The 19,406-nt window shown below is 42.9% G+C and overlaps 6 protein-coding genes across 11 annotated transcripts; 5 read left to right on the top strand and 1 right to left on the bottom strand.

Moving 5' to 3' along the window:
• The first annotated feature begins 2,391 nt into the window (after positions 1-2,391).
• Positions 2,392-3,821, top strand: LOC120834434 (ribosyldihydronicotinamide dehydrogenase [quinone]). Of its 2 annotated transcripts, none has more exons than XM_078090362.1 (6): positions 2,392-2,496; positions 2,636-2,803; positions 2,886-3,016; positions 3,086-3,199; positions 3,281-3,382; positions 3,464-3,821. In XM_078090362.1, the coding sequence occupies exons 1-6, from the start codon at positions 2,493-2,495 to the stop codon at positions 3,761-3,763; spliced, it is 819 nt and encodes a 272-aa protein (XP_077946488.1). In that variant the 5' UTR covers positions 2,392-2,492; the 3' UTR covers positions 3,764-3,821. The 2 variants fall into 2 exon arrangements, with proteins under 2 accessions (XP_077946488.1, XP_077946489.1); XM_078090363.1 differs by having other exon boundaries at positions 2,409-2,496; positions 2,639-2,803.
• Positions 3,822-5,481: 1,660 nt separating this feature from the next.
• On the top strand, positions 5,482-6,879 carry LOC144388754 (ribosyldihydronicotinamide dehydrogenase [quinone]-like). Of its 2 annotated transcripts, none has more exons than XM_078090360.1 (6): positions 5,482-5,555; positions 5,695-5,862; positions 5,945-6,075; positions 6,145-6,258; positions 6,342-6,443; positions 6,525-6,879. In XM_078090360.1, exons 1-6 carry the CDS (start codon positions 5,552-5,554, stop codon positions 6,822-6,824), a joined length of 819 nt encoding a protein of 272 aa, XP_077946486.1. In that variant the 5' UTR covers positions 5,482-5,551; the 3' UTR covers positions 6,825-6,879. The 2 variants fall into 2 exon arrangements, with proteins under 2 accessions (XP_077946486.1, XP_077946487.1); XM_078090361.1 differs by having other exon boundaries at positions 5,489-5,555; positions 5,698-5,862.
• A 1,799-nt stretch (positions 6,880-8,678) lies between these two features.
• Positions 8,679-10,149, top strand: LOC144388753 (ribosyldihydronicotinamide dehydrogenase [quinone]-like). 2 transcript variants are annotated; one of them, XM_078090359.1, is made up of 6 exons: positions 8,679-8,859; positions 8,971-9,135; positions 9,218-9,348; positions 9,418-9,531; positions 9,609-9,710; positions 9,792-10,149. In XM_078090359.1, exons 1-6 carry the CDS (start codon positions 8,856-8,858, stop codon positions 10,089-10,091), a joined length of 816 nt encoding a protein of 271 aa, XP_077946485.1. In that variant the 5' UTR covers positions 8,679-8,855; the 3' UTR covers positions 10,092-10,149. The 2 variants fall into 2 exon arrangements, with proteins under 2 accessions (XP_077946485.1, XP_077946484.1); XM_078090358.1 differs by having other exon boundaries at positions 8,778-8,859; positions 8,968-9,135.
• Positions 10,150-11,811: 1,662 nt separating this feature from the next.
• Positions 11,812-13,203, top strand: LOC144388752 (ribosyldihydronicotinamide dehydrogenase [quinone]-like). 2 transcript variants are annotated; one of them, XM_078090356.1, is made up of 6 exons: positions 11,812-11,885; positions 12,026-12,193; positions 12,276-12,406; positions 12,476-12,589; positions 12,673-12,774; positions 12,856-13,203. In XM_078090356.1, the coding sequence occupies exons 1-6, from the start codon at positions 11,882-11,884 to the stop codon at positions 13,153-13,155; spliced, it is 819 nt and encodes a 272-aa protein (XP_077946482.1). In that variant the 5' UTR covers positions 11,812-11,881; the 3' UTR covers positions 13,156-13,203. The 2 variants fall into 2 exon arrangements, with proteins under 2 accessions (XP_077946482.1, XP_077946483.1); XM_078090357.1 differs by having other exon boundaries at positions 11,820-11,885; positions 12,029-12,193.
• A 1,439-nt stretch (positions 13,204-14,642) lies between these two features.
• LOC120833512 (ribosyldihydronicotinamide dehydrogenase [quinone]) lies at positions 14,643-16,134 on the top strand. Of its 2 annotated transcripts, none has more exons than XM_078090355.1 (6): positions 14,643-14,822; positions 14,965-15,129; positions 15,212-15,342; positions 15,412-15,525; positions 15,603-15,704; positions 15,786-16,134. In XM_078090355.1, the coding sequence occupies exons 1-6, from the start codon at positions 14,819-14,821 to the stop codon at positions 16,083-16,085; spliced, it is 816 nt and encodes a 271-aa protein (XP_077946481.1). In that variant the 5' UTR covers positions 14,643-14,818; the 3' UTR covers positions 16,086-16,134. The 2 variants fall into 2 exon arrangements, with proteins under 2 accessions (XP_077946481.1, XP_040056580.2); XM_040200646.2 differs by having other exon boundaries at positions 14,749-14,822; positions 14,962-15,129.
• A 1,338-nt stretch (positions 16,135-17,472) lies between these two features.
• LOC144388751 (NAD(P)H dehydrogenase [quinone] 1-like) lies at positions 17,473-18,893 on the bottom strand. The gene is made up of 6 exons (XM_078090354.1): positions 18,789-18,893; positions 18,482-18,646; positions 18,269-18,399; positions 18,093-18,206; positions 17,912-18,013; positions 17,473-17,830 (listed from the first exon to the last, which is right to left on the bottom strand). Exons 1-6 carry the CDS (start codon positions 18,790-18,792, stop codon positions 17,531-17,533), a joined length of 816 nt encoding a protein of 271 aa, XP_077946480.1. The 5' UTR covers positions 18,793-18,893; the 3' UTR covers positions 17,473-17,530.
• Between the last annotated feature and the right edge of the window lie 513 nt (positions 18,894-19,406).

Here is a 19,406-nt window from a genome sequence, read left to right as displayed (position 1 = left end):
CCCGTAGTCAAGAGCATCCGTTGTGACTCTTTATAAAGAAATGTTGTTAAAAGACGTCGCTCAGTAAAAAGTATGGATGTCTAAAAAATCTTTTATTTTTTGCTCTTCATGTGGTGAGAGTGTTTCATTCTAAAAATGTGAGATGAATAAGGATGTACATCTGCTTCAATTTTCCTGCAGCTGCTCTATGAAATTCTATTAAATATTCTTTGCAGAAAAACAGATATATAACTGAACAGAAATGTAACAAGCAAAAAATGTTTGTTTAGATCTTAGGCTTGATATCATGTAGTGTCCATAGTGAAAATAGCTGTCTCTTCATCTTCAGCATTAACACAATACTTAACGTGAGGTGCAGTGCTTGGTTGAACTGCAATATGTAACTAAAAAGAGCCACGGTGGCGATGGGCTGAATACTGAGTGATATCTTTCCATCTGCACTGAGGAGCCTGTTGAAAGTGAATCAATTTCCCTTCTCCAGTTTCTCCAGGCTGTTTAAATGGAAAAACAGAATCATTGTAAAACATGCAAATTGAAGCCTTTAACAGATTAAAGTCACTGATGTAATCAATCAAAAGGCCGCAGAGAAGTCAGCAGAGCACCAGGATACTGCTACTTTTGGCGCAATAACAGCGGCGACATGTTTACAAATTAAAAGTCAATCAAGTTATTCATCAGCCCAATGTTGATCATCCTCCGTCTATATATATATATATATATATATATATATATATATATATATATATATATATATATATAATCTGCATTTGTCAGAAAGACGATCATAAAGAAAATCGCTCTGTTTACTGGTTTTATTGTATGTTTTTTGTGTATTTAATACTAGTTAAATCTAGAGCGCTGTTGCACTGATTAAAACCTACATATTATTTAGTAATACATACATTGAATTCTGTATTAAAGACTGAGTAAAATATATGTTGCCATGTTGATAACTTTGAGAGGTGCAAAGTGATTGGCTAATAACCTTGATTGGAGATTGAAAGCACCTGTGAGAAGACCATGCGTTAGGTCTTGTTGTGTATAAAAGATCATATTGACTGTTGGTCCACACTGAACCACTCCAGTAGTGGTGTTGCAGGTGGATACAGGGGAATTGCCACTGAGCTTGAGGAGGGACAAGTTGGCGCTGTCGTATTGGGGCAGGCTGAAGGGGTGTGCTGAAAGTCACACGGCGGTTGTGGCAACTAGGGAGTGTTGGGAGAGGGACAAGAGTAGTTTGAGGATGTATGGGTGGACAATAGGGCAGAAAGTGACAGAGTATGGCTTGGAGGGGATAGAGATAGGGCCAGCGATTGCATTGGGGCCCATCCCTCCGTGGATGTTCCCGATGCCAAAAGTGGATGTAGGCATGATGGAGGAGAGGAGGGAGTGGGGCAAGGGGGACGTGAGTGTGTGTGTGGAGAAGTATGTCTGTAAACGGTTTTATGGTTTTGTAAGGGTGTACACTGATGGAGCTAAGGTAGTGAATGGGGGTAGAGCGGGTGCAGGAGTGCATGTGCCTGAGTTCAGTGTGAGTATCTGTAAAAGAGTCACTGATAATGTGTCGGTGTATACAGCAGAGATGGTGGCTATGATCATTGGGTTGAGATGGGTGGAGGATGTGACACCATGTAGGGTGCTGATATGTTCAGACTCAGCAGCAGTGTTAAGCAGTGTTCTGGATGGTAGGTCTGACAGGGAAGACCTACTGGGAGAATTGATGGGGATATTGCTGGGGTTGGAGAGAGAGGGAGTAGAGGTGAGGTTCTGCTGGGTTCCTGCGCATGCTGGAGTGGAGGGTAATGAGGTGGCTGACATGGTGGCAAAGAGTGCTGTAAGGAGGACTGAGGTGGATGTAAGGGTGTCGTTAGGGCGCAGGGAGGTTAAGTCGTTGATACGGGAAGCAGGGATTGCGGAGTGGGAGAGACAGTGGGGTGAAGGTGGTAAAGGGAGGCACTTCCGGGGTATAAATAGGTCAGTGAAGGAGGTTGGGGGAATGATGGGGTGCAGGAGGGAAGAGGTAGTGTGGAGTAGGTTAAGGTATGGGCACACAGGGTTGAATGGCACGTTGAGAGTGGTGGCAAAACATGACACAGGTTTGTGTGATAGATGTGAGGTGGTGGAAACAGTTGAGCATGTACTGTTTGTCTGTGGGAGGTATGATAAGGAGAGGGTGGTGTTGTATGGTAGTGTCAGGGAGACAAAGCGGGGCTGGGACTTAGGTGGGGTGCTTGGGGGTGGAAAAGGGAAGGAGGCAGTAATGAAGGCAGTATTTATTTTTCTCAGGAACACGGGGCTGTACAACAGGATATAGAAGGGAGGCCGTGACCGGCCTCACACTCCAGTGCAGTAGGTGGCGGTATATGCACCTTTAAGTTGGTGCGATCTGCCAGTAAACAAAAAAGAAGAAGAAGAATGGTCCACACTGATCTTCTCTCTCCTTCAACACACCAACTATCTGTGAAGCTCGGCAGGAAACAGTAAGATTCAAAATGGGTGAGTTGTGAATTATGTTTGTATAGGTATTTATTGTGTTTGTCATTTACTGAGTAATACTAGGCAATGTGTAGTGCATATTACATGTTAAAACATTATTTATTTTTTTCTGTTCATTCCAATCTACTTCTTGGTTTAGTAGCAAAGAAGGTGTTGATCGTGTATGCCCACCAGAGCTCTGCATCCTTCAACTCTGCTGCAAAAGATGCTGCTAAGGAAGTTTTAGCAACTCAGGGCTGCACGGTGGAAGTATCCGACCTGTACGCCATGAAGTTTAAAGCCACTGCTACTGCTGAGGACATCACTGGTACATCAGTTACTCCCTGGCATCAAAAGGTTTGGCATTTTAGTTGCCACTCAGAATTGAATGAAATGCTTTGTCTGTGCAGGAGACGTGAAGAATGCTGCTCACTTCTGTTACGCTGAGGAGACCAAGCTGGCATGGGAGGAAGGAAAGCTGTGTGCAGACATCACTGAGGAACAACGCAAACTCACTGAGGCTGACCTCATCATCTTTCAGGTATATTGGTGACTAGTGTGCTCGTGAAGCCTCTCCGTGCTTCATACTAACACCCAGCCTACTCCTCAGTTCCCTATGTACTGGTTCACTGTTCCTGCAATCATGAAGGGCTGGATGGACCGGGTGCTCACACTGGGCTACGCCTACTCTGAAGAGAGGAGATACAGCCAGGGGATCTTCAAGGTGACTGCCCCACTCAAAGGACCTGCCTTGCTAGGTTTAAGCCAATATAGTTTGTTCTTCTGATTGTTCCTTTCTGCACAGGACAAGAAAGCCATGCTGTCCTTCACCACTGGGTCTCATGAGTCCATGTTTAGTGCAGATGGTGTTAATGGAGACATGAATGTGACACTGTGGCCACTACAGGTACTGCATCAGAATATTACTTCAACTGAGCCTACATGATTAAGGATTAAGCTGTTTAACTTGACTCCTCTCCCCTTCCAGAATGGCATCCTGCACTACTGTGGCTTCCAGGTTCTGGCCCCTCAGATCTTCTGGGCTCCCTCTCGTCTTCCCTCTGAGGCACGCAGCACCTTGTTGGAGGGATGGCGTACACGACTGCAGGGCGTCCTGGCAGAGAAGCCACTTTCCTTCACTCCCTTGGACTGCTTTGACGGGGAGAAGGGTTTCCAGCTGAAGCCGGAGTTCCAGGAGAAGAATGCCAGCAAGGAGTACGGTCTGACTGTTGGGATCCACCTGGGAAAAGCTCTGCCACCCAACAGCCAGATGAAAGCCGGAGTGTGACGACATTAAGGCTGCTGTATTTTATTGTGTGACTAAAAATAAATGCTGACCTAAATTATGTTGCATGAGTCTTGTGGGTTAATCAGGTTGTGACCATATATGAAGGGCCGTATTTAACCTTTACACATTGAGGTTTAAAGTACAAAGTCATTAGATGGCAGGATTCTCACTTGACTTTTACTACGAACAGTAAATGTTGATGGACATATTTTCTTGGCCAGTATTGACAATGACATTTCATTACATATTTAAGAACACCAATGATGTTGAACCTCGAGCCTTAAGTTTCAGCTTTCGTTCCGATTTGTGCAGATTAGCCTTGTTTGAACCGTAGTTTCTAAAGGTTCAAACAACATTTCTCACTTCAATTGTAAATTGATGGCTCTGCAAAATATTAACTACATATGCCATATTTCTCCTTTGCAGTCCTCAATTCCAGTGATGGAATGACCTGGTTAAGAGGGGGATGGTATCAAGACTTTACATGAGAACTGCTCATGTTTAATAGGAAAGACAAATGGACAACTATTTTAAAGCCTGAAGTGCTTTGTATTAAAAATGTGTAAAATCTGATTGTGGTTGAGTTTCTACTTGTACGTGTACTTTGGCTCAGGTGGGTATTTTTGTTGATCTGCTTAACTCCTGGGGACACATTTAAGGGCTAACCATTACTAAATTAGTTTAATAAATTGTCCTAGCGCTGTGAGAATGATGTTCCACCTGTAAGGTGTCAGAAATGGCACCAGAATTGCGCGTTATCCCCACTGTTAATGCCATGTCAAAACAAACGTTACTACAATACTCGTTCTTTGAACTGATTAATTTACCATGATCAAAAATGATCAATTATGTTCTATATATTTTTATTTTTATATTTTTAGTATTGTCAGAAGAGGAAAGGAAGCTGTCTTTTCACTGGAGATTTTTCTCTCGAGGCCAAATGTTTTTCTTCCCTCTTTAATGGTAAATATTAAAAATCATACATTTCAATTTCATCATATGTTGCTTGAAGTGTCATTAAACAAAGAAATACCCACAACTATTAATCTGAAGACAAAAGTTAAGAAAATACTGCAGCTTGGTGTTAACTAATCATGGTTATAATATACAGATGTTTGTCTGTTCATTCCCTAAATGCGTTTTCTCAAGAGGTTCAGTAACATTGAGGATAACAGAGCTGGGAACCACAAACAGTAGACTGAGAGCATCGCTGAACCACATCTGCATCATGTGGTTTGGAAACATCAGGATGGCAGATAATTCATAAACATCTTGTACACAAATAAAGAGAGAAAGGAACGCTCTGAAATGTCCACACTGTCACTGTGTCAAACAAACAAATACACAAAAACACACAAATACAAAGGCATTGACAAACATACACTTTGTCTGTTCCTCAGTGGCTGAAATGGGATAAAAACACATTGCAGTAAAGTAGAAGGTGCCTGTCTACGAGTGTTATTGTACGTTTTTCTGTGTTTAAAACTGGTTAAATGTGCAGCCAGTTTCCCTGATACGAACCTAAATATTATTGGCTTTTCGTAACACATAAATTCCACTCTCCATTTAAAAATGTTGTCCAGACTCAGTAAGAGATTTGTTGGTAAATTAATGAGAGATCAGAGAAACGCCAGGTGGTTGGTTGATGACCTTGATTGGTGATTGACAGCATGTGTCGAGTCTTGTGGTGTATAAAAGAGCATATTGACTGTTGGTCCACACTGATCTGCTCTCCCCTTCAACACACCAACTATCTGTGAAGCCCAGCAGCAAACAGTGGGATTCAGAATGGGTGAGTTATGAATTATGTTTGTGTAGGTATTTATTGTGTTTGTCATTTACTGAGTAATACTAGGCATTGTGTAGTGCATTTTACATGTTAAAACATTATATTTTTTTGTCTGTTCATTCCAATCTACTTCTTGGTTTAGCAGCAAAGAAGGTGTTGATCGTGTATGCCCACCAGAGCTCTGCATCCTTCAACTCTGCTGCCAAAGACGCTGCTAAGGAAGTTTTAGCAGCTCAGGGCTGCACGGTGGAAGTATCCGACCTGTACGCCATGAAGTTTAAAGCCACTGCTACTGCTGAGGACATCACTGGTACATCAGTTACTCCCTGGCATCAAAAGGTTTGGCATTTTCATTGCATCTCAGAATTGAATGAAATGCTTTGTCTGTGCAGGAGACGTGAAGAATGCTGCTCACTTCCGTTATGCTGAGGAGACCAAGCTGGCATGGGAGGAAGGAAAGCTGTGTGCAGACATCACTGAGGAACAACGCAAACTCACTGAGGCTGACCTCATCATCTTTCAGGTATATTGGTCACTAGTGTGCTCGTGAAGCCTCTCCATGCTCCATACTAACACCCAGCCTACTCCTCAGTTCCCCATGTACTGGTTCACTGTTCCTGCAATCATGAAGGGCTGGATGGACCGGGTGCTCACACTGGGCTACGCTTACTCTGAAGAGAGGAGATACAGCCAGGGGATCTTCAAGGTGACTGCTCCACTCAAATGACTTTCCTTGCTAGGTTTAGGCCAATATGGTTTGTTCTTCAGATTTTGTTTCCTTCTGCACAGGACAAGAAAGCCATGCTGTCCTTCACCACTGGGTCTCATGAGTCCATGTTTAGTGCAGATGGTGTTAATGGAGACATGAATGTGACACTGTGGCCACTACAGGTACTGCATCAGAATGTTCCTTCAACTGAGCCTACATGATTAAGGGTTAAGCTGTTTAACTTGACTCTTCTCCCCTTCCAGAATGGCATCCTGCACTACTGTGGCTTCCAGGTTCTGGCCCCTCAGATCTTCTGGGCTCCCTCTCGTCTTCCCTCTGAGGCACGCAGCACCTTGTTGGAGGGATGGCGTACACGACTGCAGGGCGTCCTGTCAGAGAAGCCACTTTCCTTCACTCCCTTGGACTGCTTTGACGGGGAGAAGGGTTTCCAGCTGAAGCCGGAGTTCCAGGAGAAGAATGCCAGCAAGGAGTACGGTCTGACTGTTGGGATCCACCTGGGAAAAGCTCTGCCACCCAACAGCCAGATGAAAGCTGGAGTGTGACGACATGAGGCTGCTGTATTTTATTGAATGACTGAAATAAAGGCTAAACTATTAATGACTTCTATTGTTGAGTCTTCTATTCTATGGGTTTAAAGTGAGTAAATAAGAGGCTGGGTTTATTGTTCATAAAAGTTAAAGCCAAATGAGCAAGGACTTTATTTTTTATTTTTAAATGGGAACCAGCTCCGCCAACTTTTACTAAAATATTAGTTAGGGTGGTTTGGCGTGGTGACATGGAGAAATGCAGTAGACTATTTAATCCCCAATTTCGATATTTGAATATCCAGCGTTTTCGCTTGTGCTTATTTTAGTGCAAAGTACTGTATTGTTGCATTCTCTATCCAATGGTCTTCTGTTAATATAATGGCAGCTTGTTTTACATGCTTGTGGTAGTGTACAGGAGTAACTTATGTCCAACTCTAGTGTGCTCTTACAGGCTACACTTTCCATGGTCAGCTGTCAAATGGTGAGACTTATGGTGCTCCACTAAAAGTGTGTATGCAGCACTGGACAAACTGACCTGCTGGCAACATGCCACAAGTTTACAAACTTTATACAGTAAAACTTTTGATCCACTTCCAGCTCCATTTGCATTTATTCCACAGCATGACCAATTCCAACTGCCTTAATGTTGAAATGAAAAGCACATTTCTTTTGCAATGAAAAGACAAACTAGAAACCTTGCTCATGTTACGGGAGTTGTCTGATTTCTTAGTCAAACAGAGGTTTGTTTGGTTTGATTTTCCATCGGGCAAAGAAAGTTCAGTTGCGAGCAGTCAGCGCCAGCTAAGGTTTCTCCGCTGGCACACAGAATGACAAAGCTGTTTCTATTTAATCATTTCATGGTTTTTATAAATACGCTACATGTATTTACCATTAGCTTATTTTTATCTTTGCACAGCTCCTGTCTTCCTCTTTTTTCAGCTCTGCACAGCTGCTTCCAGATCAGCTTGTTTTAAAAAGCTTTTATCCAATCAGATTCAACCACTATGTCTCTATAAGAGAGGCCGGGGTCTTCTAGGTAGGCTTTACAGATTAAAATATATGGAGACTATATTGATTGTCACAGTCTTCAAACAATCAGATCTTTATTTTCATGTTAGTTGTATTTGTGTATTCTCAGGTGCAATTTACTGTAAAATAATGTAGAATAAATATCAGCATGCTGTTAAAGTTTTGCCATATATATAAAAGAGACTAACTGTACTTTCTAGTATGTGGCTATATTATTGCACTGGAGGCTACATTCAAATGATTTTCCAGCATTCATCATAGTTACAAAGAGGCTAAATGCCTCTATGTGGATGGACCTTTGTCTTAGTCCCTGTGGAGCCCAGAGATGTATATTTGTGGTTTTGTGCAAAGAAGCTCCTAAAAGTAGGCTACGGTTCTTCTGTCAAACCTTCATGAGTCAACACAAAAAACCTGACACATGTAGCAGGGATTTTAAAACTATAAATGAATAAATACTTGATTCAATGTTGTGACAGCTAAGTAAGGAATCATGTTGCTCAATGCATGACAACATGAAAACAAACACATGATCCCTTTCAGTCAAAACAGAGAGAAAGCAGCTGGACGCTCAGTAACAACTAGAGAAGTGACATTAAGAAAAGCAATTGAGGCCCCAGGTACAAAATGACATGAACTCTTAACATTTCAGAATGTGGTGAAAACATTTTGTGCACACACACAAAGACATGGACGCTCTGAAAGATTCACATAGTTTCGGTGGCAACACAGAAATAAATAGACATTGAAGAAGCTCTGCTCAAAGTCTCTTCCTGGGTAGGATGAAGTGGGAACAAACACGTTGTTTATTGAATATGTATGTCTACGAGTATTATTGTCTGGTTTTCTGCGAGAGGCGCCTGGTGATTAGATGATGTCCTTGATTGCTGATTGACAGCATGTGTAAGTAAGTCCTGTGGTGTATAAAACAGCATATTGACTGTTGCTTCACACTGATCTGCTCTCTCCTTCAACACACCAACTATCTGTGAAGCTCAGCAGTGGACAGTTGTATTCAGAATGGGTGAGTTTAAATTATGTTTGTTAAGGATATCATTGTGATTGTCATACACTGAGCAATGTTACATTAGTACTTTTTTAATGTTATTTTCCAATCTACTTCTTGGTTTAGCAGCAAAGAAGGTGTTGATCGTGTATGCCCACCAGAGCTCTGCATCCTTCAACTCTGCTGCCAAAGACGCTGCTAAGGAAGTTTTAGCAGCTCAGGGCTGCACGGTGGAAGTATCCGACCTGTACGCCATGAAGTTTAAAGCCACTGCTACTGCTGAGGACATCACTGGTACATCAGTTACTCCCTGGCATCAAAAGGTTTGGCATTTTCATTGCATCTCAGAATTGAATGAAATGCTTTGTCTGTGCAGGAGACGTGACGAATGCTGCTCACTTCCATTATGCTGAGGAGACCAAGCTGGCATGGGAGGAAGGAAAGCTGTGTGCAGACATCACTGAGGAACAACGCAAACTCACTGAGGCTGACCTCATCATCTTTCAGGTATATTGGTGACTAGTGTGCTCGTGAAGCCTCTCCATGCTCCATACTAACACCCAGCCTACTCCTCAGTTCCCCATGTACTGGTTCACTGTTCCTGCAATCATGAAGGGATGGATGGACCGGGTGCTCACACTGGGCTACGCCTACTCTGAAGAGAGGAGATACAGCCAGGGGATCTTCAAGGTGACTGCCCCACTCAAAGGACCTGCCTTGCTAGGTTTAAGCCAATATAGTTCTTCTGATTGTTCCTTTCTGCACAGGACAAGAAAGCCATGCTGTCCTTCACCACTGGGTCTCATGAGTCCATGTTTAGTGCAGATGGTGTTAATGGAGACATGAATGTGACACTGTGGCCACTACAGGTACTGCATCGGAATATTACTTCAACTGAGCCTACATGATTAAGGTTTGAGCTGTTTAACTTGACTCTTCTCCCCTTCCAGAATGGCATCCTGCACTACTGTGGCTTCCAGGTTCTGGCCCCTCAGATCTTCTGGGCTCCCTCTCGTCTTCCCTCTGAGGCACGCAGCACCTTGTTGGAGGGATGGCGTACACGACTGCAGGGCGTCCTGGCAGAGAAGCCGCTTTCCTTCACTCCCTTGGACTGCTTTGACGGGGAGAAGGGTTTCCAGCTGAAGCCGGAGTTCCAGGAGAAGAATGCCAGCAAGGAGTACGGTCTGACTGTTGGGATCCACCTGGGAAAAGCTCTGCCACCCAACAGCCAGATGAAAGCCGGAGTGTGACGACATTAAGGCTGCTGTATTTTATTGTGTGACTAAAAATAAATGCTGACCTAAATTATGTTGCATGAGTCTTGTGGGTTAATCAGGTTGTGACCATATATGAAGGGCTGTATTTAACCTTTACACATTGAGGTTTAAAGAAGTACAAAGTCATTAGATGGCAGGATTCTATCTTGACGCTTTTACCCTGAACGGTAAATGTTAATGGACATGTTTTCTTGGCCAGTATTGACAATGAAATTTTATTACATATTTAAGAACACCAATGATGTTGAACCTCGAGCCTTAAGTTTCAGCTTTCGTTCCTATTTGTGCAGATTAGCCTTGTTTGAACCGTAGTTTCCTTCTAAAGGTTCAAACATTTCTCACTTCAATTGTAAATTGATGGCTCTGCAAAATATTTAACTACATATGCCATATTTCCTCCCTCTTTTGCAGTACTTTAATAATTCCAGTGCTGATGGAACAACCTGGTTAAGAGGGTGATGGTATCAAGACTTTACATGAGAACCGCTCATGTTTCATAGGCAAGACAAATGGACAACGATTTTAAAGCCTGTCTAGTGCTTTTTATTACAAATGTGTAAAGTCTGTGGTTGAGTTTCTACTTGTACGTGTACTTTGGCTCAAGCGGGGTATTTTTGTTGATCTGCTTGACTCCTGGGGACACATTTAAGGGCTAACCATTACTAAATTATTTGAATAAATTATCCTAGGGCTGTGAGAATGATGTTCCACCTGTAAGGTGTCAGAAATGGCAAAAGAATTGCGTGTTGTCCCGACTTAATGCCATGTGAAAACCAACGTTATTACAATACTCGTTCTTTGAACTGATTAATTTACCATGATCCAAAATGATTAATTATGTTTTCCTATATATTTTTATTTTTGGTATTGTGAGAAAAGGGAAAATAGCTGTCTTTTCAGTAGAGATTTTTCTCTCGAGGCCAAATGTTTTTCTTCCCTCTTTAATGGGAAATATTAAAAATTCTACATTTCAATTTCATATGTTGCTTGAAGTGTCATTAAACAAAAAAATACCCACAACTATTAATCTGAAGATAAAAGTTAGAAAAATACTGCAGATTGGTAACAAATCATGGTTATATTATACAGATGTTTGTCGGTTCATTCCCTAAATGCGTTTTCTCAAGAGGTTCAGTAACATTGAGGATAACAGAGCTGGGAACCACAAACAGTAGACTGAGAGCATCGCTGAACTACATCTGCATCATGTGGTTTGGAAACATCAGGATGGCAGATAATTTTTACACATCTTGTACACAAATAAAGAGACGGGAACGCTCTGAAATGTCCACACTGTCACTGTGTCAAACAAACAAGTACACAAAAACACACAAATACAAAGGCATTGACAAACATACACTTTGTCTGTTCCTCAGTGGCTGAAATGGGATAAAAACACATTGCAGTAAAGTAGAAGGTGCCTGTCTACGAGTGTTATTGTACGTTTTTCCTGTGTTTAAAACTGGTTAAATGTGCAGCCGGTTTCACTGATACGAACCTAAATATTATTGGCTTTCCGTAACACATAAATTCCACTCTCCATTTAAAAATGTTGTCCAGACTCAGTAAGAGATTTGTTGGTAAATAAATGAGAGCTCAGAGAAACGCCAGGTGGTTGGTTGATGACCTTGATTGGTGATTGACAGCATGTCGAGTCTTGTGGTGTATAAAAGAGCATATTGACTGTTGGTCCACACTGATCTGCTCTCCCCTTCAACACACCAACTATCTGTGAAGCTCAGCAGCAAACAGTGGGATTCAGAATGGGTGAGTTATGAATTATGTTTGTATAGGTATTTATTGTGTTTGTCATTTACTGAGTAATACTAGGCATTGTGTAGTGCATTTTACATGTTATATTGTTAGGTTTTAGTGTGTTCATTCCCAATCTCTACTTCTTGGTTTAGCAGCAAAGAAGGTGTTGATCGTGTATGCCCACCAGAGCTCTGCATCCTTCACCTCTGCTGCCAAAGACGCTGCTAAGGAAGTTTTAGCAGCTCAGGGCTGCACGGTGGAAGTATCCGACCTGTATGCCATGAAGTTTAAAGCCACTGCTACTGCTGAGGACATCACTGGTACATCAGTTACTCCCTGGCATCAAAAGGTTTAGCATTTTCAAAGAATTTCAGAATTCATCTAATTGCTTTGTCTGTGCAGGAGACGTGAAGAATGCTGCTCACTTCCGTTATGCTGAGGAGACCAAGCTGGCATGGGAGGAAGGAAAGCTGTGTGCAGACATCACTGAGGAACAACGCAAACTCACTGAGGCTGACCTCATCATCTTTCAGGTATATTGGTGACTAGTGTGCTCGTGAAGCCTCTCCATGCTCCATACTAACACCCAGCCTACTCCTCAGTTCCCCATGTACTGGTTCACTGTTCCTGCAATCATGAAGGGCTGGATGGACCGGGTGCTCACACTGGGCTACGCTTACTCTGAAGAGAGGAGATACAGCCAGGGGATCTTCAAGGTGACTGCCCCACTCAAAGGACCTGCCTTGCTAGGATTAAGCCAATATAGTTCGTTCTTCTGATTTTGTTTCTTTCTGCACAGGACAAGAAAGCCATGCTGTCCTTCACCACTGGGTCTCATGAGTCCATGTTTAGTGCAGATGGTGTTAATGGAGACATGAATGTGACACTGTGGCCACTACAGGTACTGCATCGGAATATTACTTCAACTGAGCCTACATGATTAAGGGTTAAGCTGTTTAACTTGACTCTTCTCCCCTTCCAGAATGGCATCCTGCACTACTGTGGCTTCCAGGTTCTTGCCCCTCAGATCTTCTGGGCTCCCTCTCGTCTTCCCTCTGAGGCACGCAGCACCTTGTTGGAGGGATGGCGTACACGACTGCAGGGCGTCCTGTCAGAGAAGCCGCTTTCCTTCACTCCCTTGGACTGCTTTGACGGGGAGAAGGGTTTCCAGCTGAAGCCGGAGTTCCAGGAGAAGAATGCCAGCAAGGAGTACGGTCTGACTGTTGGGATCCACCTGGGAAAAGCTCTGCCACCCAACAGCCAGATGAAAGCTGGAGTGTGACGACATGAAGGCTGCTTTATTTTATTAAATAAAGGCTGACTTAAATTATATTGCACGAGTCTTGTGGGTTAATCAGGTTGTGACCGTATGTGGAGGGCTGTGTTTAACATTTACACATTGAGGTTTATAATGTTGATCCTTCAGTTTCAGCTTTCATTCCTATTTTGATAAGCGCAGATTAGCCTTGTTTGAACCGTAGTTTCCTTCTAAAGGTTCAAACAATGAGTTTCTCACCCTTATCAATTGTAGATTGATGGCTTTGCTAAATAACTACATATGCCATATTTCTTTTCCCCTTTGCAGTACTTTAATAATTTCAGTGCTGAAGGGGTAACCTGGTTAAGAGGAGGGTGATGGTATGAAGACTTTACTTTCGAACAGCTCATGTTTCATAGGCAAGACAAATGGACAATGATTTTAACGCCTGTCTAGTGCTTTTTACTACAAATGTGAAAAGTCTGATACTGTGGTTGAGTTTATACTTGTACATGTACTTTGGCTCAGGCGGGTATTTTTGTTGATCTGCTTAACTCCTGGGGACATATTTAAGGGCTAACCATTACTAAATTATTTGAATAAATTATCCTAGTGCTGTGAGGATGATGTTCCACCTGTACGGTGTCAGAAATGGCAAAAGAATTGCATGTTGTCACCACTTAATGTCATGTGAAAACAAACGTGACTACAATACTCGTATGTTCTTTGAACTGATTTATTTACCATGATCAAAAATTCAAAAATGATTTATGTTTTGCTATATATTTTTAGTATTGTGAGAAGAGGAAGGGAAGCTTTCTTTCCTTTGGAGATTTTTCTCTCAACGCCAAATGTTTTTCTTTCCTCTATAATGTGAAATATTAAATTATACATTTCTATTTCATATGTTGCTTGAAGTGTGATCCATAAACAAAAAAAACAAGTTATTAATCTGAAGATAAAAGTCAAAATGATGCAGCTTGGTGTTAACTAATCATGGTTATATTATACAGATGTTTGTCGGTTCATTCCCTAAATGGGTTTTCTCAAGAGGTTCAGTAACATTGATAACAGAACAGGGAACCACAAACAGTAGACTGAGAGCATCGCTGAACCACATCTGCATCATGTAGTTTGGAAACATCAGGATGGCAGATCATTTATAAACATCTTGTACACAAATAAAGAGAGAAAGGAACGCTCTGAAATGTCCACACTGTCACTGTGTCAAACAAACAAATACACAAAAACACACAAATACAAAGGCATTGACAAACATACACTTTGTATGTTCCTCAGTGGCTGAAAAGGGATAAAAACACATTGCAGTAAAGTAGAAGGTGCCTGTCTACGAGTGTTATTGTACGTTTTTCTGTGTTTAAAACTGGTTAAATGTGCAGCCGGTTTCACTGATATGAACCTAAATATTATTGGCTTTCCGTAACACATAAATTCCACTCTCCATTTAAAAATGTTGTCCAGACTCAGTAAAAGATTTGTTGGTAAATAAATGAGAGCTCAGAGAAACGCCAGGTGGTTGGTTGATGACCTTGATTGGTGATTGACAGCATGTGTCGAGTCTTGTGGTGTATAAAAGAGCATATTGACTGTTGGTCCACACTGATCTGCTCTCCCCTTCAACACACCAACTATCTGTGAAGCTCAGCAGCAAACAGTGGGATTCAGAATGGGTGAGTTATGAATTATGTTTGTATAGATATTTATTGTGTTTGTCATTTACTGAGTAATACTAGGCATTGTGTAGTGCATTTTACATGTTACATTATTAGGTTTTAGTGTGTTCATTCCAATCTCTACTTCTTGGTTTAGCAGCAAAGAAGGTGTTGATCGTGTATGCCCACCAGAGCTCTGCATCCTTCAACTCTGCTGCCAAAGACGCTGCTAAGGAAGTTTTAGCAGCTCAGGGCTGCACGGTGGAAGTATCCGACCTGTACGCCATGAAGTTTAAAGCCACTGCTACTGCTGAGGACATCACTGGTACATCAGTTACTCCCTGGCATCAAAAGGTTTGGCATTTTCATTGCATCTCAGAATTGAATGAAATGCTTTGTCTGTGCAGGAGACGTGAAGAATGCTGCTCACTTCCGTTATGCTGAGGAGACCAAGCTGGCATGGGAGGAAGGAAAGCTGTGTGCAGACATCATTGAGGAACAACGCAAACTCACTGAGGCTGACCTCCTCATCTTTCAGGTATATTGGTGACTAGTGTGCTCGCGAAGCCTCTCCATGCTCCATACTAACACCCAGCCTACTCCTCAGTTCCCCATGTACTGGTTCACTGTTCCTGCAATCATGAAGGGATGGATGGACCGGGTGCTCACACTGGGCTACGCTTACTCTGAAGAGAGGAGATACAGCCAGGGGATCTTCAAGGTGACTGCTCCACTCAAAGGACCTGCCTTGCTAGGTTTAAGCCAATATTGTTCTTCTGAATTTGTTTTTCTGCACAGGACAAGAAAGCCATGCTGTCCTTCACCACTGGGTCTCATGAGTCCATGTTTAGTGCAGATGGTGTTAATGGAGACATGAATGTGACACTGTGGCCACTACAGGTACTGCATCAGAATGTTCCTTCAACTGAGCCTACATGATTAAGGGTTAAGCTGTTTAACTTGACTCTTCTCCCCTTCCAGAATGGCATCCTGCACTACTGTGGCTTCCAGGTTCTGGCCCCTCAGATCTTCTGGGCTCCCTCTCGTCTTCCCTCTGAGGCACGCGGCACCTTGTTGGAGGGATGGCGTACACGACTGCAGGGCGTCCTGGCAGAGAAGCCGCTTTCCTTCACTCCCTTGGACTGCTTTGACGGGGAGAAGGGTTTCCAGCTGAAGCCGGAGTTCCAGGAGAAGAATGCCAGCAAGGAGTACGGTCTGACTGTTGGGATCCACCTGGGAAAAGCTCTGCCACCCAACAGCCAGATGAAAGCCGGAGTGTGAAGGCTGCTGTATTTTTATTAACTGAAATAAACTATTATATTGCTCTCTATTGCATGAGTCTGACACTTTTACAATACATTTTTATAAACCATCCTGTGCCCTAAATATAATCTGTACAAATGGCATTGAAGATTTACCCCCGTTTTTGACCCCTTGAATTCCTGCATAGTAGAACAACAATGAGTTTATTGCTCAACGCCTTAACTTGTCTGCGTCGACGCACTAGTTTCAATTCATGGTTCTGCGTGTGTTGCAGAGCAATTCACCGCCAGAAGAACAGGCGGAGTAACGTGTTTTAATTTCAGACTTTATTGCGCCGTACATCACCACTGTTGCTTTTCATTGCGGACGCATTTGTCCTGTATTTTCCTCCAACTTTGTGCGACCCAAGGGACACTCAAGGGGGGCTTGCCTCTGCGTCGCTCTGAAAACGCAGAAGCATAAACTAGGCTTGACTTTCATCCAACCTGTGCCAACTAACAACCCAGTTGCGACTTACATTATTCACATTTTTGCCTGGGGAGCAATTAGGGGTTAGATGTCTTGCTAAGGGACACTTCGACGTGGAACATGGGGCAGCCTGGAATCGAACCAACAACCTTCTGCTTCCCAGCACACCTTCTCTAACCCCTGCGCCACGACGACCCACTTGCCAAAACCTGATAGGCATCAGGGAGCAAAGCCTCAAAGCTTCTCCTTTGCCAATGTTTGAGGCTGTAGCTCCTTTAGCCAGCAGGATCCTACACTTGGCATTAATTTGATTTGCAGACTAATTGGTGTGTTTAATGTGCCATTTCAAGCAAACCATTCAAGGCTGATTTGACTCTTTGGTTCTGCAACAGGACTCATTTAGGTTGCATACAGCAGACGTTTAGGGTACCATACAGTCCCTTGTTTCATGAAAGTAACCAGCCTTGTCATATTCTAAACTTCCAATCACAGCAGGTTCCATGAAGCAGAATATGAACTTTCAATTTGGCCTTTGTGTAGCTATTTGAGCATTAAAAAAAATGTTGCACACTGAACTGAAATCTCATTTGTAAAGGTCCCACTCGTCATAGCCAGTCAATTACGCTGGCCTCAGTCAAGGCAAAGGTAGTCTGCATCAAGGTCCTCAAAAACCACAGAAAGCATGATCAGTTGGCATAATAGCAACTTTCTTCCATAGCGTAATATAAAGATGAAGTAGAAACCAAAACTAGACAGTCAGCATGGAATATTTACATGACTAGTCAAGTTTTTGTGAACCTCTTACATAGACAAAAGGGAATTATCCAAGAGCATGTGACAACTAAATGTTGAAAGACTCATGCAATTAAATAATATTTAAGTAAATACAGCCCTTAATATATGGCCATAACCTGGTTAACCTACAAGACTCATGCAATAGAATTTAGGTCAGCCTTTATTTTTAAGTCACAATAAAATACAGCAGCCTCATGTCATCACACTCCAGCTTTCATCTGGCTGTTGGGTGGCAGAGCTTTTCCCAGGTGGATCCCAACAGTCAGACCGTACTCCTTGCTGGCATTTTTCTCCTGGAACTCCTGCTTCAGCTGGAAACCCTTCTCCCCATCAAAGCAGTCCAAGGGAGTGAAGGAAAGCGGCTTCTCTGACAGGACGCCCTGCAGTCGTGTACGCCATCCCTCCAACAAGGTGCCGCGTGCCTCAGAGGGAAGACTAGAGGGAGCCCAGAAGATCTGAGGGGCCAGAACCTGGAAGCCACAGTAGTGCAGGATGCCATTCTGGAAGGGGAGAAGAGTCAAGTTAAACAGCTTAACCCTTAATCATGTAGGCTCAGTTGAAGGAATATTCTGATGCAGTACCTGTAGTGGCCACAGTGTCACATTCATGTCTCCATTAACACCATCTGCACTAAACATTGACTCATGAGACCCAGTGGTGAAGGACAGCATGGCTTTCTTGTCCTGCACAGAAAGAAACAAAATCAGAAGAACTATATTGGCTTAAACCTAGCAAGGCAGGTCCTTTGAGTGGAGCAGTCACCTTGAAGATCCCCTGGCTGTATCTCCGCTCTTCAGAGTAGGCGTAGCCCAGTGTGAGCACCCGGTCCATCCAGCCCTTCATGATTGCAGGAACAGTGAACCAGTACATGGGGAACTGAGGAGTAGGCTGGGTGTTAGTATGGAGCGGCTTCACGAGCACACTAGTCACCAATATACCTGAAAGATGATGAGGTCAGCCTCAGTGAGTTTGCGTTGTTCCTCAGTGATGTCTGCACACAGCTTTCCTTCCTCCCATGCCAGCTTGGTCTCCTCAGCATAACGGAAGTGAGCAGCATTCTTCACGTCTCCTGCACAGACAAAGCATTTCATTCAATTCTGAGATGCAATGAAAATGCCAAACCTTTTGATGCCATGGAGTAACTGATGTACCAGTGATGTCCTCAGCAGTAGCAGTGGCTTTAAACTTCATGGCGTACAGGTCGGATACTTCCACCGTGCAGCCCTGAGCTGCTAAAACTTCCTTAGCAGCGTCTTTGGCAGCAGAGTTGAAGGATGCAGAGCTCTGGTGGGCATACACGATCAACACCTTCTTTGCTGCGAAACCAAAACGTAGAGAATGGAATGAACACACTAAAACCTAATAATGTAACATGTAAAATGCACTACACAATGCCTAGTATTGCTCAGTAAATGACAAACACAATAAATACCTACACAAACATAATTCATAACTCACCCATTCTGAATCCCACTGTTTGCTGCTGAGCTTCACAGATAGTTGGTGTGTTGAAGGGGAGAGCAGATCAGTGTGGACCAACAGTCAATATGCTCTTTTATACACCACAAGACTCAACACATGCTGTCAATCACCAATCAAGGTCATCAACCAACCACCTGGCGTTTCTCTGAGCTCTCATTTATTTCCCAACAAATCTTTTACTGAGTCTGGACAACATTTTTAAATGGAGAGTGGAATTTATGTGTTACGGAAAGCCAATAATATTTAGGTTCGTATCAGGGAAACCGGCTACACATTCAACCAGTTTTAAACACAGGAAAAATGTACAATAACACTCGTAGACAGGCACCTTCTACTTTACTGCAATGTGTTTTTATCCCATTTCAGCCACTGAGGAACAGACAAAGTGTATGTTTGTCAATGCCTTTGTATTTGTGTGTTTTTGTGTATTTGTTTGTTTGACACAGTGACAGTGTGGACATTTCAGAGCGTTCCTGTCTCTCTTTATTTGTGTACAAGATGTTTATAAATTATCTGCCATCCTGATGTTTCCAAACCACATGATGCAGATGTGGTTCAGCGATGCTCTCAGTCTGTTTGTGGTTCCCAGCTCTG

Source organism: Gasterosteus aculeatus, chromosome 16 (assembly GCF_964276395.1).
Source record: "Gasterosteus aculeatus chromosome 16, fGasAcu3.hap1.1, whole genome shotgun sequence".
Classification (NCBI taxonomy): domain Eukaryota; kingdom Metazoa; phylum Chordata; class Actinopteri; order Perciformes; family Gasterosteidae; genus Gasterosteus; species Gasterosteus aculeatus.
The sequence above is the reverse complement of the archived record's forward strand: the minus strand, read 5'-3'. Positions and strand labels throughout refer to the sequence as shown.

What these genes read in the sequence shown, in the direction of transcription:
- LOC120834434 (XM_078090362.1), top strand. An exon ending in ACAGCCAGGGGATCTTCAAG is followed by an intron (nt 3,200 to 3,280) that starts GTGACTGCCCCA and finishes CTTTCTGCACAG; the next exon opens with GACAAGAAAGCCATGCTGTC. An exon ending in TGACACTGTGGCCACTACAG is followed by an intron (nt 3,383 to 3,463) that starts GTACTGCATCAG and finishes CTCCCCTTCCAG; the next exon opens with AATGGCATCCTGCACTACTG.
- LOC144388754 (XM_078090360.1), top strand. An exon ending in TACTGCTGAGGACATCACTG is followed by an intron (nt 5,863 to 5,944) that starts GTACATCAGTTA and finishes TTGTCTGTGCAG; the next exon opens with GAGACGTGAAGAATGCTGCT. An exon ending in CTGACCTCATCATCTTTCAG is followed by an intron (nt 6,076 to 6,144) that starts GTATATTGGTCA and finishes CCTACTCCTCAG; the next exon opens with TTCCCCATGTACTGGTTCAC.
- LOC144388753 (XM_078090358.1), top strand. An exon ending in TACTGCTGAGGACATCACTG is followed by an intron (nt 9,136 to 9,217) that starts GTACATCAGTTA and finishes TTGTCTGTGCAG; the next exon opens with GAGACGTGACGAATGCTGCT. An exon ending in TGACACTGTGGCCACTACAG is followed by an intron (nt 9,711 to 9,791) that starts GTACTGCATCGG and finishes CTCCCCTTCCAG; the next exon opens with AATGGCATCCTGCACTACTG.
- LOC144388752 (XM_078090356.1), top strand. An exon ending in TACTGCTGAGGACATCACTG is followed by an intron (nt 12,194 to 12,275) that starts GTACATCAGTTA and finishes TTGTCTGTGCAG; the next exon opens with GAGACGTGAAGAATGCTGCT. An exon ending in TGACACTGTGGCCACTACAG is followed by an intron (nt 12,775 to 12,855) that starts GTACTGCATCGG and finishes CTCCCCTTCCAG; the next exon opens with AATGGCATCCTGCACTACTG.
- LOC120833512 (XM_040200646.2), top strand. An exon ending in CTGACCTCCTCATCTTTCAG is followed by an intron (nt 15,343 to 15,411) that starts GTATATTGGTGA and finishes CCTACTCCTCAG; the next exon opens with TTCCCCATGTACTGGTTCAC. An exon ending in ACAGCCAGGGGATCTTCAAG is followed by an intron (nt 15,526 to 15,602) that starts GTGACTGCTCCA and finishes TTTTCTGCACAG; the next exon opens with GACAAGAAAGCCATGCTGTC.
- LOC144388751 (XM_078090354.1), bottom strand. An exon ending in TACTGCTGAGGACATCACTG is followed by an intron (nt 18,400 to 18,481) that starts GTACATCAGTTA and finishes TTGTCTGTGCAG; the next exon opens with GAGACGTGAAGAATGCTGCT. An exon ending in ACAGCCAGGGGATCTTCAAG is followed by an intron (nt 18,014 to 18,092) that starts GTGACTGCTCCA and finishes CTTTCTGTGCAG; the next exon opens with GACAAGAAAGCCATGCTGTC.